General features: G+C 39.5%; 1 protein-coding gene across 1 annotated transcript in view; it reads right to left on the bottom strand.

Moving 5' to 3' along the window:
• The window catches only part of FAM81B (family with sequence similarity 81 member B), a gene marked incomplete at its 5' end in the record, with an annotated part of 84,715 nt that overhangs the window by 24,042 nt on the left and 42,373 nt on the right, over positions 1-18,300 (bottom strand). Inside the window, 2 exon segments of the mRNA XM_081090255.1 lie at positions 8,256-8,374; positions 13,671-13,914. Coding sequence (XP_080946381.1) covers positions 8,256-8,374; positions 13,671-13,914 — 363 coding nt within the window.

Genomic DNA, 18,300 nt, shown 5'->3' with positions numbered 1-18,300 from the left:
TTCACAGATAACGAAAAGTTAAAGGAGTTCATCACCACCAAACCAGTATTATATGAAATGCTGAAAGGTATCCTTTAAGAAGAGGAAGAAGAAGAAAAAGGTAAAGATACTAATTATGAACAACAAATATGCATCTATCAACAAGTGAATCTAAGAATCAAGTGAATAAATAATCTGATGAACAGAATGAACTGGTGAATATAATAGAATCAGGGACATAGAAAGGGAATGGACTCACTATTCTTGCGGGGGGAAAAGGGGTGTGGGAGATGCGGGAAGAGACTGGACAAAAATTGTGCACCTATGGATGAGGACAGTGGGAGGGGGGAGTAAGGGCAGAGGGTGGGGTGGGAACTGGGTGGAGGGGAGCTATGCGGGGGGTGGGGGGGCGGAAAGAGGAACAGATGTAATAATCTGAACAATAAAGATTTAATAAAAAAAAAGTTTAAAAGTCAATAATAACTAACAGGCTAATAATTTTAGTGGTTTCTTGCTCTGCCTTTCAATCCTGCTCCCTAGAGGCAAGTGCCGCCTTTACTCCTAGTTTCAGAGGCTCCTGGGACAGCCAACTCCTAAACCTTTTTGGAATTCTGTGGTGTAAAACTAAGTCATTTTCAGCTTATCACACAGCTTTAAAATTGGTTTTATTATGTCTCAGTTTTCACATGTCCATCTGTTTTCGAGGTTCTAATATTTCTATGCTGATATCTCCAGTCTTTGTGAATTGATGTTTTAAAGAGAAAATCTTTTTACTATAGATTTGTGGGGCTTTTGGAAGAAGCAAAATTACATGTAACTGTTCAGTCTGCAATCTGTTATGTTTCTTTTGGTCTTAATTTCTTTGAAACCTTGAACTCTTCCTGTGTTTTTCTGGGTAATTCCTCTTATAAGATATATTCATCAGTCTTATAGTTTTTTAAACCAATCTTTATTATCTATCTGTCTATCATCTATATATCATCGATGTTGTTGGTGGTGATTTTTTATGCCCAGACTAGATTCTTCCTAACTACCACTCTTACTTTTTATTTTTTAAAAAAATTATATTTTATTGATTTTTTACAGAGAGGAAGGGAGAGGGATAGAGAGTTAGAAACATTGATGAGAGAGAAACATCAATCAGCTGCCTCCTGCACACCCCCTACTGGGGATATGCCTGCAACCAAGGTACATGCTCTTGACCGGAATCGAACCTGGGACCCTTCAGTCTGTAGGCCGATGCTGTATCCACTGAACCAAACCAGTTAGAGCCACTCTTTTTAAAACGATTCTGGCTACCTGCAGATTAGCGAGTATGTGGTTTGATGGAGAGCAGATGATCATATCCTCTATGCAGGATCATATCCTTTCCCTAGTCAGGTGTGTGTGTGTGTGTGCGGGGGCGGGGGGGGGGCACATCTCCCCATTTTCTCCTCAAAAACCAGATTGTGTATCTCACAGCAGATCATTATCATAGATTCTGGGTTGTGACACTAGCCTCCTCTCCTTCCTCATCCTGTTGCACTTCAGCCAGTTTCTCTCAGGTATAAATTGGAGAGGAGGGAGGGAGGTCCTAGATGACGAGTAGTATGCTTACGTCTTCAGCTGCACCTCCCCAGTGTTCTGTGCTGCTGACCTGAATCTCGATAGGGACATCTCTTACCTCTCCTGTGAGCCACCCAAGCCCCTCAGTAATGGTGCTCTCTTCAAATTATTTGGCCTGCACTTTTCAAGATTATGAGCCTTGTTTTGAAGGAAATCATCGTATTTAAGGTATGAGGAGGACTTACAGTATTTGGTAAGTGTGTTCTGCTTGGGGTCATCGGTTGTGGCAACTTCCATACTAAATTAAAGATGCAGATTTTGCTTTCCTTTTATTTTTAACTTGAATGGAGACATCTCAAGTGAGAAGAGTGGAGTAAACATATCTGTACTATCTTTAATTAGAAGTCCCCACTCTTTACCTTTGAAAAGTTGACAATATCCATAATATCATTATTATTTCTTCAAAGGGGGTGCCTTTTGCTTTCAATCTCACATAAACACAATTTGTCATTTTTTAAAAAATATGTGGATTTGTCTTGGGATCCCAAGTAGTCAAAGGTGGCCAGAGGGTTGGCCTCCTCTGGCTGCTGCTGCAGAGGGTAAGTCAGAACCATCTCTGCGGTGCCCTTTACATGCTCGCCTTTTCCTCTTCTGTATATAGCTAATCTACTGAATAGAGGAGAGGGCTTCAGAAGCAGGGCAGACAACTCTGAGAACACCATCTCACTGGAAGTACTGGCTTTTAGACTGCCACTTTACTGGGATGGAAAATATGGTGTCAAATGTAAAACATAGTTATTCAATATGGAATTTGATTTATGAATCAATAAAATGTTTGCTAAGAATTAGGTTATAAAATCAACGTAATTTCACTTATGCCAAAATGTTAACTGAAATTAATGTGGAAAGACAGTAATTAATCTGCCTCAGTTTGTCCATTAGTCAATTGCATGTCAAAAATACAGACAAGGAAGAGGAGAGGAAAAGTGAATTTAAGTCTTAGGGCTTTCACCCAGGTTCTGTTGAAGACAGAACCAAATAGATTCTGACCAAATAGACATGACCAAATAGATTGAAGAAACTTTCATAAAAGGAAGACATTTCAAGGAAAAATAAGATCTTGTCTTCAAACCACTGCTTAAGGGCAAGGTAAGTAAGCAATTGTGTGGGAAGGTAAAGGAATAGGAGCCTCTTGGTTTTCACTCTTCCCTCAGACACACCAAATAAACTGCTGCTTGTGGATCAATTCCCTCAGAAGGAAAATATGGAAATTAGTTTAGGGACTCTTTACATATGGGATGAGTAAGAAAATATCTACATTGAAATGGATACGAAAAGCTGAGACACACTAATGCCACCAACTCCATCCCTAGCACAGTGCCTTGCAATTGGAAGGGAACCCCCAAACCCCAACTTCTTCCTGAGGAGTGAAGGGTTTGAACTACACATCAAACACTCCCAACTTTTGTAGCTGCCACCTGGAAGACTGGTTCCCAATTCTCTGAGAGCTAATGGGGTTCACGTGGGCATTCCCTGGGGCCACGGAAAACAAAGAGGTGCTTTTAAATGGCCACATTATTTTAAAAAATGGGCAAAGGGCCTAGCTGGTGTGACTCAGAGGTTGAGCATTGACCTATGAACCAAGAGGTCTCCAGTTTGATTCCCAGTCAGGGCACATGCCCAGGTGGCAGGCTTGATCCCCAGGAGGAAGCATGCAGGAGGCAGCCAGTCAATGATTCTCTCTCATCATTGATGTTTCTATCTCTGTTTCCCTCCCCCTTCCTCTCTGAAATCAATACAAATATATTTTGAAAAAATGGGCAAAGGACCCGAATAGACATTTATCCAAAGACAACATACAAATGGTCAACAGGTACATGAAAAGATAGATACTCAACATCACTAATCACCAGGGAAATGAAAATCAAAACCATGATGAGATATCACCTCAAACCTGTTAGGATGGCTATTATATAAAATAGAGAGAAAAATGTTGTAGAGTATATGAGCAAAGGGAACCTTTGTACACTATGGGCAGGAACATAAATTGGGACAGCCATTATAGAAAACAGTACGTAGGTTCCTCAAAAAACTAAAAATAGATAACACCCAGCAATCCCTCTTTTGAATATATCCCCAAAGGAAATGTATTCAGTACCTGGAAGACATATCTGTACTTTCATGTTCATTGTAGCAATATTCACAATAGCCAAGCTATGCAAACAGCCTAAGTGTCTGACGATGGATGAATGGAACGAAATTGTTACATACACACACACACACACACACACACATACACACACGAATATTTTCAGTCTCAAAAAAGAAGGAGATAGTAGCAGTTGAAGCATGTATTAACCTGAAGGGAATTATAAGTAAAATATGCTAGACACAGAAAGACAAAAACTCCATGATCTCACTTATGTGTGAAATCTAAAGAAGTCAAATATTCTTCAAAAAGTTAAAAATGGAACTCCCATTTGACCCAGTGATCCTACTTCTAGGAATATATCCCAAGAAACCAGAAACACCAATCAGAAAGGATATATGCATCCCTATGTTCATAGCAGCACAATTTACCATAGTGAAGATCTGGAAACAGTCTAAGTGCCCACCAGCAGATGAATGGATTAGAAAACTGTGGTACATCTACACAATGGAATACTATGCTGCTGTAAAAAAGAAGGAATTCTTACCGTTTGTAACAGCATGGATGGAACTGGAGAGTATTATGCTAAGTGAAATAAGCCAGTCAATGAAGGAAAAATACCACATGATCTCACTCATTTATTGATAATAAAGACCATCATGAACTGATGAACAAAAATAGATACAGAGGCAGAGCAACATCAAACAGACTGTCAAACTGCAGCGGGAAGGCTGGGGAGGGTTGGGGGGCAGGAATGGGGGTAAGAGATCAACCGAAGGACTTGTATGCATGCATATAAGCATAACCAATGGACATAAGACACTGGGGGGTAGGGGAGGCCGGGGGCATGTCAAGAGGGGAAAAAAAGGAGACATATGTAATACTCTTTGTAATACTTTAAGCAATAAAACAAAATTAAAAGAAGTCAAATACACAGAGGCACAGAGTGGAACGTGGTTATCAGGGATGAAAGGTGGGAAAAATGGGAAGATGTTGGTCAAAGTGTACAAAGTTTCAGTTAAGGGTGAATCAGTCTAGAGACCTATAGTCTACAGCAGTGATGGCGAACCTGAGACACGCGTGTCAGAGGTGACACGCGAACTCATTTTTTTGGTTGATATATCTTTGTGAAATGGCATTTAAATATATAAAATAAATGTCAAAAATGTAAGTCTTTGTTTTACTATGGTTGCAAATATCAAAAAATTTCTGTATGTGACACGGCACCAGAGTTAAGTTAGGGTTTTTCAAAATGCTGACATGCCGAGCTCAAAAGTTTCGCCATCACTGGTCTACAGCATCGTAACTATCTATATAATCTATCTGTATAAAAGGCTAATATGCTAAGTGTCTGACCATCTGTGTAATGACGTCGAGCAGCAACACCTGGCTTCCTCTCCCTAGTGATTACTAGCCTCAGGTGGAAACACTTTACACTTTAACCCAGTGGTTGGCAAACTGCTGCTCGAGAGCCACATGTGGCTCTTTGGCCCCTTGAGTGTGGCTCTTCCACAAAATACCACGTGTGGGTGCACACGTACAGTGCGATTGAAACTTTGTGGCCCATGCGCAGAAGTCAGTATTTTGTGGAAGAGCCACACTCAAGGGGCCAAAGAGCCCTATGTGGCTCGCAAGCCGCAGTTTGCCGACCACTGGTTTAACCAAATGTTTGGGAAGCGTTTTACTGTGCCTCATCTCATTTGATCCTCGCAGAAGTCCTGGAGTAGGTAGGTCAGAGACTCGGTGGAATCCTATTTTCTTTTCATTAGCTGGAAAATGGAGATTTAGAAAGCTTAGAAACTTGACCTGACTGAAAATAAGTAAGAAATGGTGGACCTTAAAAATGACTTCAGGTTTTCTCACTGTGCAGAATATAGTCAAACACTGCTGCAGTTAAATATTTTACCCTTTGTTCTCTCTGCTGATCTACAATAATAATGTGCTTTGTGTTGACATTTACTGCTGTGTTGCTGACAATTACCTGAAAGAGAAGTTGGGGTGCTTCACTGGGCTGGAAAAAGTTTACATCAGAAAGCAGGTCTAATTAAGCAAGTTTGTTTTACATCTATAAAAGGCTGAGTTGATTCGCGCATGCACAATACATGTAAAACTCTCGCTGGCGCCAATTGCACATGTGTGTTTCAATCTGTCAGTGTCGATTGTGAATTTGGTTGACACTTCTGTTATAGAGAAAGGGCGAATAGCAATATTAAAATATTTCTTCTAATTAATTTCCTTTCAATGTGCGTAAATTTGTGCACCGGGCCACTAGAATTTAATATTGAAGAGTCGAAATATGCTAAGAGTAAATTTCAGTGGCTCTGTTCACAAAAAAAAGCACTATGTGAGAAGAAAGTTAATTAGCTTGACTGTAGTAATTATTTTATGATGGATAAGTATATTATATCATCAGATTATACACCTTAAATATACGCACTTTTTATTTAAAAAAAAAAACAAAACTCAGAAGAATGAGCAAAGAAAGTTGTACATCTTCTCCTTGATATTATTTCATTCCTCTCTTGGCTTTAATTAAATCTGTTTGTTATTTTTGTCTTGTATTTAAGACAGGATTTATAAGAGTAAAATAAGAGTTTTGTAAATAGTTTGCAGAAGGAAATAAATGGTTGGAGTGTCATCAGTACACCACCAAATGGAGCCAAATCCCAAGTTTCATTCAAAACAGATTTTTGGCGTTTATCTTCTTTGCAAAATCATGGCACATCTAAGTTGAATATTTGTTGGTGTTTGTTTTATTATCTTGCTTCATAACTTACATAAAAATGATAAATTCTTTTGTATGTATTAAATATATATAATAAAGTAGGAATTTAAGATATTTTAAAAATATCCTATATAATAAAAGGCTGATATACAAATTGTCGCCTCAACTGGGAGTTTGACCAGGAGTTCAACCAGGGGGTGGGGCTGGCTGGCCAATTGCCTGCCATCCCTCCTCCTGGCCGGTCCTGCCCCTGATTGATCCTGATCAGAGCAGACCGGCCAGGTTCTACCTGTGCACAAATTCATGCACCGGGCCTTTAGTAAAATGTATTTATACATAGTATAGTTAATGATATATGCATATATGTATATATATATATAATGTATATATACAATGTGTATATATAATGTGTACATATTGTGTGTGTGTATCTATCTATCTATCTATCTATCTATCTATCTATCTATCTATTATCTACAGGTATTATCCTGTAGATTCTGTTTCCCTAAAGTCTGTGTTGTGTTACCTGCCCTGAACTTTCATGGCTAGAGCTTAGTTTAGGCCCTTAACATTTTTTACCTTTTTTTGCTGCCATAGGCTTCCTTCTTCCTGTACCCCATCAATTAAGTTACACTAGAATGTCACTACAAATTATGTCATCCATTTACTTAAAATTTTCCCATGGCTATATATAACCTTCTACATAAAATTCAAACTCTTTAGCTTGGCCCATGAGGCCCCTCATCATCTAATTCTGAACCACTTCTCTAGCTTTATCTCCTAATCTCCCATCTCTCCCTAAATGCAAATCCCAAAATATCAGAACTAAAATACCCTTCTCACAGGTAGGCCCTTGAACATGGCAGAATAAGTCATGCTTGGTTCTTTTGAACCTATTATACCTCCTATGTGAAGTACCTTTCCCACCCTTCTTTGTCTAGCTGACCGCTACCCAAATCATTCACAACTCATCTCAAGTGTCACCTCCTCCAGGAAGCCTCCTGTGCACCCCAATCTAATTTGGATATTCCCAGAGCACCCAGGTTTTCATTATAATGCTCACCTCATTACTTATATTTGTGGCTCTGTTTTCCCAAGTAGACTGTAAACAGCTATAGGAATGGGGACTGTGTTGTTGAATTCCTAACTCCTGTCACACTGCCTGGCATATAAGTGCTTAATATATTTTTGTTGAGTTGGATGGAGAAGTTTGTCTTAGGTATTAATCACCTAATTCTTATTTGGTCATTAACACTTCAGAGTTATTAACAAGATGGAGGTAGGGGTAATCCAGGAGTGAGGAAAGAGTTGCTGGCAGAAGAAGTAGAGATGGGAAGGTGTTCATGGTCAGCCATTTTTGATGTTTCTACCAGAGTGGTCCTGCCATTGTAAATGCCTAAAGGTATTTACTGAATGTATACCATTAGTTCTTTTGATTTAGAAATCTCATACATGAGGTTCAAAATTGTATGCATTGGCAGTAGATGCCTTTCGTTAGATTTTACATGTAATTCTTATATATTTTAAATGTTTAATGAGAATTTGATACCTTTGGGGATTTTATATGTGGTTATGAGGGTCTGTCTTTGGATGTTGGCATTTGGACATGAGGGCTGTAAAGACAAGAATTGAACTAGACATTGTGTATAAGGGTGCTTTTATAGAAACCTTGGATCTCACAGGAAGCATGAGGTTTTCAAATTCTATGACACACTTTTACAACTATCATCTCATAAGTCAAGCTTAATATAAAGACAGTACCTTGTTTGGCACCACATGGAACTTATTTGGGAATGAGAACTCAAGTGGCCAAGAACTGACTGCTAAACATTAATTAGTTAATGTGCTGCTTCTCACCTGGCTACTCTTCCTCGAAGGTCTCCAACTCCTTGAAGGTGTCTGCTGTTTAGCTCCTGTACTGCAAAATTAGTCCCTGTGGCCGCCTGGTCTCGGGCTCTTATTTGGTCTTCTAAAATCTGTAAGTTTGAGTCAAAATTCCTATTAATTTCTCTTCACACATGATAAGAAAATATCATTTAAAGCAAAGGTTAAACAATGGAATGCATTTCCTAGTTAGGCTGATAGTGACAGTACAATGTCAGAGAGAAGCAATCCCTACTTTATCACAGGGAGGCAGCGACGGCTTGATTCCGGCTGATTGTTGCCAGGAGGGAATGATGGTTTCACAGTGTTTAAACAGAAGCCAGAACTCCAGATTTTATGTTAAATCTCTCAGTGTTTAAATATTGACATGTTACTCAGACTCCGTCCTTAGTCACGTCTTCATTATGTCGTGATGTTCTGAAGTGGAGCTGACTGCTCTATACCACCAGGTTGGAGGTCCCAAGAATAGAATTTTTGAAATTTTTTGCACTAATAATATAAATATTAATTTAATAATTGAAAAAATTTTGCTTGCCCATAGAAAATAAAATGATGCCACTTAAACAAATTCCAGTGTAAAGTCAGGATATATAAAAATAGTTTATATTTAGTCAGAAAAAAACTGAGAATATACAGTGAGAATATGGGACTTTGGAAAACAAATTTGTGGTATGGAAAAGCATCCAAGTTTAGCTGCTGTGTATGACCAAGGCCTGAACTATATTTAAACTTGTATTTATGAATTTTTGGAGGAAAAGAAGACATTTTATAGCAAACAAATTATAGAAATTTCAAAGACCATATACAGAATCATAAGTTGGCAGATCAAGACAATTTGAGAGCAAATAAAGCTTTAATTAAAAACATAAAAGTGTCAAGAACACTAGCTAGAATTTTTTATTTTTGGTTTTTATTTGTTTTTGCATGTGTGTAGATGTGTTAGTCTGGGTTGCTATACATATTAAAAATACCACAAGTGGGGTAGCTTATAAAAACAGAAATGTATTTCTCACAGTTCTTGAGGTTGAAGTCCAAGACCTGGGTGCCAGCATGGCCAGGTTTTGGTGAGAGCCCTCTTCTGGTTGCAGACTACCAACTCCCTAGGGAGCTGTGTGGCATCTCTCTAATAGGGATACTGATCCCACTCACCAACATTCCACTCCCACAACCTAAGCAGGTCCCCAAGACCCACCTCCTAATACCACCACATTGGACATTAGGATTTCAAAATATGAATTTGGGGGGCACAAACATTCAGATCATAAGAGTAGGTGTTGTTATGCTTTATTTTGGTAGAGAACAGTGATGAAAGGGAACTTGCCCTACTAAATTTTATAAAATAAGGATAACTAAATCAGTGTAGCTAAAGAGATATGTATAGCTAAATAGATAAATGTAATGAAGTCGCTGGTAAATTTACAGAAGAAATAGGCTATACATGAGACTCAAAAATCAGTGGGGAAGGAATTTCACAAATGGTATTGACTCTCTGGTAACTTATTCAGAAAACAATCCATTTAGATCCTTATGTCATAACATCAATGTAGATTTTAGAAAAAATAGATTATAAATAAAATGTTAAACCATAAAAATGACAGATAATAGAGGAGATTATTTCATCTTTGAATAAAGAAATTTCTATTTTTAAAAGTAATGAGAGCAACCACAAAACCAAATATTGGAATGTTTAAGTTTATAAAAAGCTTATGAAACATTATAAATATAATTAAGATAAAAACAACCAGCTGGAAAAACATAACAGTCACTGCGGAAGGTTTCAGTGCTGTGCTACAGTCAGCATGCACCTGTTGCGAGAGCCAACCGCATTTACCTCTTCTCATCTTTGTGTTCAGTAACATACTGTTGGTATTCGAAATCAATCATAGTGAGAGTATTTACACCATGCAAACAGGCAAACACTGAAAATCATATTTTTATCACCCAGAAAGAAATTGATCACTGATTGTTAAACACTTACCAACGTACCACTGGTAATTATTCTTAACTAATGAAAAAGCACATCAAGTCAATAAGAATAAAAAAGCACTAACTACTCCCCCAAATAAATTCACTAAAGACATTAACAGACTATCAACAGAGAAAATGCAAATAATTATGTCACTTTTAAGAAATGAAAAAAAAAATCTCATTTCTGTCCCATCATATTAGCAAAGATTGAAACAATAAATCTCAATGTTGGCATCAGCACAGTGAAGAAAGCACATTCATATAATGCTAATGGAAGTATAAATAATGATAAACTTTCTGGAAACCAACTTAGAAAAACGCGTCAAAAGTTTTCACATCCCTTGATAATTCTATTTCTAAGAATATGTAGTATAGAAATAATCCAAATGCTGACACATATCTATGCACAAAGATATTTCAACATTAGGAGAATAATTAGGCAAGTTGTGGTGTATGTAGCATGCAAAGAGCTTTTAATGACATATAAAAGAGTTTATGACATAATTTTATATTCAAGATTGTGCTTACAAAAGTATTCTCAGCTTCCCGAATGAAATGTCTGGAAGGACTAGAGGGAGATACATCTGAATGTAGAGATTACAATTTGTTGCTGGAATTATGAGAATTTTTTCCCAGGTTTTAAATTTTTTCTGTTAAACGTTCAGAATAATTACAATGAACAAGTATTACTTTTGTAAGTTGGGGAAAAACACAATAAGGCAATGTTACACATAAAATTCTTTCCTTGAATTAAAACTTTTAAATTAATTAAAAAACTTAAAATGAGTTCATTTAAAACATAATTAGCTGGCAGGTTAAAAAAATAACTTGATTTTAAAAAGGAACAAGCAACTTAACTGTTGCAATTATGGTTGATTATAAAATTTTTTCATTCATTCTTAGATCTATCTTGCTGGCCAATTTGCAAATAGGCTGAGCTGGTTTAGATCCTTTTAAAATACTTGAAGCCCTAACCGGTTTGGCTCAGTGGATAGAGCGTCAGCCTGTGGACTCAAGGGTCCCAGGTTCAATTTCGGTCAAGGGCATGTACCTTGGTTGCAGGCACATCCCCAGTAGGGAGTGTGCAGGAGGCAGCCAATCGATGTTTCTCTCTCATCGATGTTTCTAACTCTCTATCCCTCTCCCTTCCTCTCTATAAAAAAAATCAATAAAATATATATTTTAAAAAATAAAATACTTGAAGAGTATTCATTCTTCTGCAAAATGCTTATCACTTGATAGTTATTTACTAAAGGTAGCCTAATTTCTTCTTCATAATATTTTAAAAACATATTTTTATTGATTTTAGAGAGGAATGAAGAGGGAGAGAGGTAGAAACATTAATGATGAGAGAGTCATTAATCTGCCTCCTGCGCACCCCCCACTGGGGATTGAGCCCACAACCTAGGAATGTACCCTGACCAGGAATCAAACTGAGACCTGGTTCATAGGTCGATGCTCAACCACTGAGCCATGAAGGCTGGGTTCTTCTTCACAATATTTTAACTAGATTGTCTTCAGCCTTTAAAACATGTTCTAATTCAGTTTTCTGCACAATCAGACCAGTCCTCCTCGTTTTTCTTATATATGCCAAACCTTTAATAGGATTATAAATATTTTGAGATTTCATAATTTTTGGAAAATGTTTCAGCTTTGTCTTTTTTCAGAGCTAATCTAAAATGATTATTATAGAAAAAGAAGCTCTTAGCAAAACTTCTAGAGATCTGGGAACATTTCTTCTCTTAATGCTAAGATTTTTTATTGGGGTATAATTAATATGTATTAAAATGTACAAATCAAAGTGTACATATGAAGATAATTTGATGAATATAATTCATCAAATAATTTCGAGGAATATAATCAACTATGTAACAACTACTCAGATCAAAATATAGAATATTCTATAAGCATTTTGATATTTCTGAGAATGCTGTTCTCTTTCCAATTACCAAGAAGTTTTGACTGCTAAGTTGGGATCTTATATGAGTACTTACCTGATTTTCTCATCATCTCAAAGGCACTGTTTCTCTTGTCACTTTCATGACCCTTTATTATGCCTGGAAACAGCTTCCAGGGATTTTACAAGTGGCATTGACTTTTAGGCCCTGGGGTCAATTCAGTATGTGCTCAGTACCAATAAAGTGCCTTTTAAAAGTTCACTAAGATTTTAAAAATTCCTACACTTCCTCAAGCGCACTATGGGGTTTTCCACACCCTGGAGATTAAAAGTAAATGAATAAACACAGTATTCTTAGCCTTAAATACAATGTCATAAGGAAGTCATTGATGGGTCAATCTCATTTTTGTTTAGTCCATTTGCTCTGATAAAAGGACATATGGGAGGGAATTGTTACCAATTATCATGATAATTCCACAGTTTGGCCAGCTTTCTCAACTGTATTTTATGAAACCCTTGTTTGGAAGTTGCTACCCCAGATTAGTCAAGCCCATCAGCACTTTAAAAACAGGGCTGAAATATCTGTAGTTAAAACCTGTCTATCATGGTTTAACCCAAGCATTTTCTTTTTTGAAACTCAAGTTTTCCTTCAGTAGCTTAAACTTCATTCATTCATTCATCTATTCAGGAGATATTTATAGTGCTGACTACCTATCAGCACTCTTATTACCTGGTGTGGGATTTAGCAGTGGACACAACAAAGTCCCTGCCCTCATAGACATTATATTTTAGAAGGAGAAAAGCAACAATAAACAAATATAAACTGTGGTAGTTTGCAATAAGTGCTACAAATAAAAATAATGAAGGGTTTAAGGGAGATGGTGACTGTTGGGATTGGGCGGGGGATGGGTGCTATTTCATAGCATGTCAAAGAAATCCTTTCTGATGAGGAGATATTTGAGCAGGGACCTGAAGGGAATAAAGAACATTTCATAGGAATTTCGAGGGGATGATGATTGAGCCAGAGTGAATAAGTAGCAAGTGCAAATGCCACGAAGCCAGAGTGTTTGGTATGTTCTAGGAAGAGCAGGGAGGCAGTATGGGCAGAGCGAAGGGGAGAGCAGTGGGAGATGGGGTCAGAGAGGTTTGGGCGGTCAGATTGTAATGGGTCTATGAACCAGCATTAACAATACACTATAAAAACCTCTATTTGAAATGACTGCATTAATATAATCTTGGAGATTTACACTAAGTTAAATACCTTAGTGCAATATTTGACATAATGTTAAAAACAGTTGTATTTGTTGTCACATAGATGTTCAACAAACATTTTTTTGAATATAATTTCTTGTAATTTTTGGCATAAATGAGCAGTTGGAATATTGAACTGTTTTCCTCAGAAGTAATTAAATTGTAATCACTTAAACTTAAAAAATAGCAACTCATTTCTATAGCTGAAAAATGACATTAATGGTTGATAGTCTTTGACAAGCAATGGGAACATATGGGAAATAAAGAGCTACCTCAATGTTTTGGCTGAGATTTTTGACGATGCTGGTGATGGTCTGGATATGATTTTCCAGTAACTTCCTGGCAAGCAGCTCCTCTTTTTGAAAGCCTTGGGTCCCCTGAAGACAAGCAGAGATGTCCTCTTTGATGCGGAAAGCTTGCTGAAGGAGGAAAGCTATGGTGCGCTCCTGGCTGTGCAGCTTGTCTTCTATCTGACTTCTCTGGGTGTTTGGAATGACAGGAAGGAAAGAATGACCCCTGGTCGGGAAAGGGAAACAACACAGGGCTGTTACAAGAATGAGTGTGGAGGAGCCAGCACCAGTACTCTGTATGCTCGCTTCTGTATTTTCTCACCTCTGTGAAGTCTGGTAGGACTTGAGCACCTGCATGGTTAGAATCTTGGTTTATATCTCATCTAAGAAGCAGTTCTGACCTACTCCTTGATCTTGTGGCATGCATTTTTCATGTTTTAAGCAGGAATTGTTCTATATCTTACCTATACTAATTCTGTACTGTGAGCAGGGCTGCTTCCTTATAGCTGTAAGAAATGAGAGCTCAAAGGCAAAGATTAACACATGAATCAGAAGTTCAATGAAGAGTAAAAGGAAAATACAAAAGGTAGGGCTATCTATCTATCTATCTATCTATCTATCTATCTATCTATCTATCTGGCTAAATGACCATCTGACTGGTAGCTATGATGCGCAATGACCAACAGGGGGTAGATGCTTTGACCAGTAGCTATGATGTGCACTAACCACCAGGGGGCAGACACTCAACACAGGAGTTGCCAAGCTGGGGTGACTTGGCAGTGGCAGTTCTTGGGTGATGTACCCTGGAACCAGAGGAGGGAGCCTGATTCTGGGGTGCGTCACCCGAGAACCACCTTCTCACAATCCGGGACCCCTTGGGGGATGTCAGAGAAAAGGTTTCGGTCCAATCCCCGCAGGCCAGGCCGAGGGACCCCATCTGCCAGACGGACCCTGCTCACTCTGCAGATTCCCTTCGAGCCGCAGAGCCACCCCAGGTGCAGCTGGCCAGGGAGGGACCATGGGACTTTGGCTCCAGGGCCTGTCTGGCCCGTCTTGCCCAGTCCTGCCCCACTGGCCACCTTCTAATTAATTTCCTTTCAATGTGCATGAATCCGTGCACCAGGGCACTAGTTTAGTAATAAGGTAAAGAGCAGAAGATCCTGATTGCCCCCATTGGCATTAGCATGTTACTCCTTCCTTTCACAGATAAACTTCTTGAAGGACTAGCTACTTTTGTTGTGTCTTTTTTCTTTAATTTACCTAGCTTAGTTTTGTGACCTAGTCTCTGAAGTCATACACCTGCATTTTTGCTTTGGTGTGTTCCTTAGAAGCAGGTCATTAAGTTCAGCTTACACGCTTGGGTAGGGGCAGTGGTAGAATTGGTCTTAACCTTTTAAAAAATGGATTTGTGGACATTTAAAACCAACACTGTCACCATCATGTAAATGGCTTCTGTCTCTAGCTGTTCCTTTCCCTGTACTCTGTTCTCCCTTTGCCATCAGTACAATGTTGCTAGAAAGCAAATCTGGAGTCATTCTGAGGTGAGGGTCTAGGGCCTGAGAAGTGATGGGGGTTCTGTGGGGCTCACAGGACAAACTTGGGGCCCATGGAAAGTGCTGCTGTCCGCCATGGCCAGGTCTACCTGTGACAGCCACAGGGCATCTCTGCTCAGCCCTGTTTGGTTCTTGGGGGGTCCTCTTAGCTCCAGCTCCCCAGGAAAAATCAAAGCTTTTAGCAAGCGAGAGCTGAGATCTAGAGTGAACAAGTCAGTAAAGCGAATCTGCCCCTGAACAACATGACAGCTGGTGAGGCAGAGCACAGGAAGAAAGGAAATGGGTTCCAGCTCCTGGGGAGTTTTAGTTCCTGGACTCGCCCTGGTCCTGACCAAATTGCTGAACTTGCATGACCACTGTCTCCCATTTTCCCTCCCTCTTCAAACCTCAGAGGTCCTAGAAGTGGGGGAATGAGAAAACGGGGAAACCGCCCGCGGGCAGTGGGCGGTAGTTTATACTGGTGACTGTGGGGAGATGTAGTGGGTACTGTCACATGCCAGGAATGAAGGACTTACTCCCCAGCTTCTGGGAGCACTGTCAGCCGACAGCTCTCAGCTATTAGCCTTCTCTGGAAGCTGCCTTGGTGAAGAAGACACTGTGCCAAAGGCCATGCCCACTTCCTACGGTGGGTCTATCTCAGAACAACTTTGAGGACCATCCCAGCTCCAGAGCTCCTGGGATCAGCTGATACTTTCTTGTATTCCATCACATCACTTTTCTTTCTTCCCAATTGTTTCCCTTCCTTCACTTCCACACATATGCATCCCAGAGCACTCCATAGTAAACCACTCTCTGCCTCTGAGCCTGTTTTCTGGGCAGCCCAACCTCAGTCAGGTGGGGAAGAGGGGCCACTGTAGTTCTGCTTTTGCTTCTCCCCTTATGGCCTTGGGACAAATTTCAGACTCTGACTAAAATCAGGCAGGGCAGAGACCTGTGTTGGTAAGAAGCTGAGACAATAATAACAACCAATTTGGGGAACAACTGACCTTGGGCTGTTGTTTCTACACTGTTCTACCTCCACATGCCCCAAGGTGGGAAAGCAGCTGCTCACTGGAGCTGACAATACTCCATTGGAGACCAGCATCCAGCTGAAATCTCTGGGAGCAAATGAACTCTCAGGCCAGAAAATCAGTACATTTGAGGAGCACAGTGTTTTAAAAAACTGGCCAACAGTGAAACAAGGTACTGGACATCAGATTCCTACAGAAGAGAAATAAAAATATATATACAATAAGAAAATATTAAAAAGGCTAATAAATGTATTAAAAGAAAAGAGACGATATTAGCAAAATAAAAATAAAAAACTAGAAAACATAAAAAAGTAAGCCAGTGGAAATATTTGGCATGAAAAACATAATAACTGAAATAAAGAAAAATTAAACATGGGGACAGAGGGATTAGCTGAAGAATAAACTAGAGATTTGGGAGACCAGATGAAGGAAATGTCTGAGGCAGAAAAAGGAATGGTTAAACAGTTTGGAGATAGCAAGGTCAGAGTTTGAAACTCATGTCTGTCTGACTCCAAAATCAAATGTTAACCTTATGTCTCATGTGTTCCTATCTTTCTAGGAGATAATCAGCAGCAGGGGACATAATTTGATTAACAGTACTCATGTGACCTAATAGAGTGGTAGCAGAATGACAGACAGATGTGTCCCCAGGCTCCATATCCACTCTTTCTTCTTCTTTTTTTGGTCTTGGCAGCTATTATCTCCTCTACTTTCCCTCCTAACAAAGACTGCATCCTCCACACATCAGCGAAAGGGGTCTTTCTTAAAGTGCAAATGACAGCACTTGCCTACGTAAAACCCTCTGATGTCTCACCCATTCTCTGAGAATAAAATCTTTGCCTGTCTTTCCAACCTCATCTCCTCCCACTATTGCCTCCATTCCCATTCATTCAACCACACAGGCCCTCTTTCTGTTCCTCACACAACAAGCTAGTTCCAAGCTCAAAGCTTTGGCACCTGCTGTTTCTTCTGCTTGGAAGGCTTTTCTCTGCAGTCACTCCTGGCTGCCTCCTCATTGTGTAGGTCTCACCTCCAGTGTCCTCTCCTGAGACAAGTCTTCCCCTCAGTCAGTTTCTATCATAATATCCCATTTCATCCTCTTCATAGCATTTGTCATTACCCAAACTTATCTTCTTTACTTATTTGTGTTTATATTCTTCCCTCCATTACACTAGAATGAAAGCTCCCTTTGGGCAGGCACTCTGACTTGTTCCACAACACTAAAAAGAGTGCCTGACACATAGGTGGTCAGTGAGTATTTGTTGACTGCCTTACTTCTCTAGCTGGACTGTTTGTTCTCTTAAGGCTCAGTTGCTGGAAAATTGGAGGAAAATGGTTTCATAAAGATATGGGTTCTAAGAGCTTCAAGGATTACAGTTTCCTCTCTTAAGCAGCATAAAATACCTTTGCCTGGGTGAGATTCCTCTTCCCTATCACTTGCACATCTGAGCAATGAAGAAGGCTTTGCTAAGGGGTTTCGTTAATCAGATTTGGCTCAAAATGTTCTTCTGGAAAATTACCAAATGGAGCCTCATCTAGATAAAATCCATTCTCTTAAAAACCCCAGAGTGCTGACAGTGCTGCCCTGGATGTATGAGTCACAGGCAGAGGGAGGAGGATGTCGGGCCCTGTTGATGGTGACACATAGCTTAGTGGTGGACTGCAAATTTGCTCATTATTTTTCTTGAGCTAGTGCTTCTTTCTCGCCTCTAGACAATCTGCAGCCTGAATTTTCCAGTGAAAGTGTATTTGATCTTCAGCCTCCAGTTCTATACAGAGACTTGTAAATTATGCTGCATTCTTCTCATTTAGATTTTCTCTGAGGAGTTCCCAGTGTGGCAGACACTGTAGGTTACCTTGCCGATAGTCATCCTTCCCTTCTGCCTGATTTGCTTCATCCTCCTGCCCCCTGTGTCTTTCAAGGGAGGCAAGCTAATCATGATGGTCCTGTTGTTCTGGGCTGGGATGCAGTTGGTTTAGGTAGGAGTATGTGAAGCAACTCTAGCCAGTGAGACTCCAGGAGAAGCCTGCCTTAGGGCTTCTGGGTAA

This window comes from Myotis nattereri, assembly GCF_964212035.1.
Source record: "Myotis nattereri genome assembly, chromosome: 4".
Lineage (NCBI taxonomy): Eukaryota > Metazoa > Chordata > Mammalia > Chiroptera > Vespertilionidae > Myotis > Myotis nattereri.
Note: the sequence above shows the minus strand (reverse complement) of the source record. Positions and strands in the feature narration are given on the sequence as shown.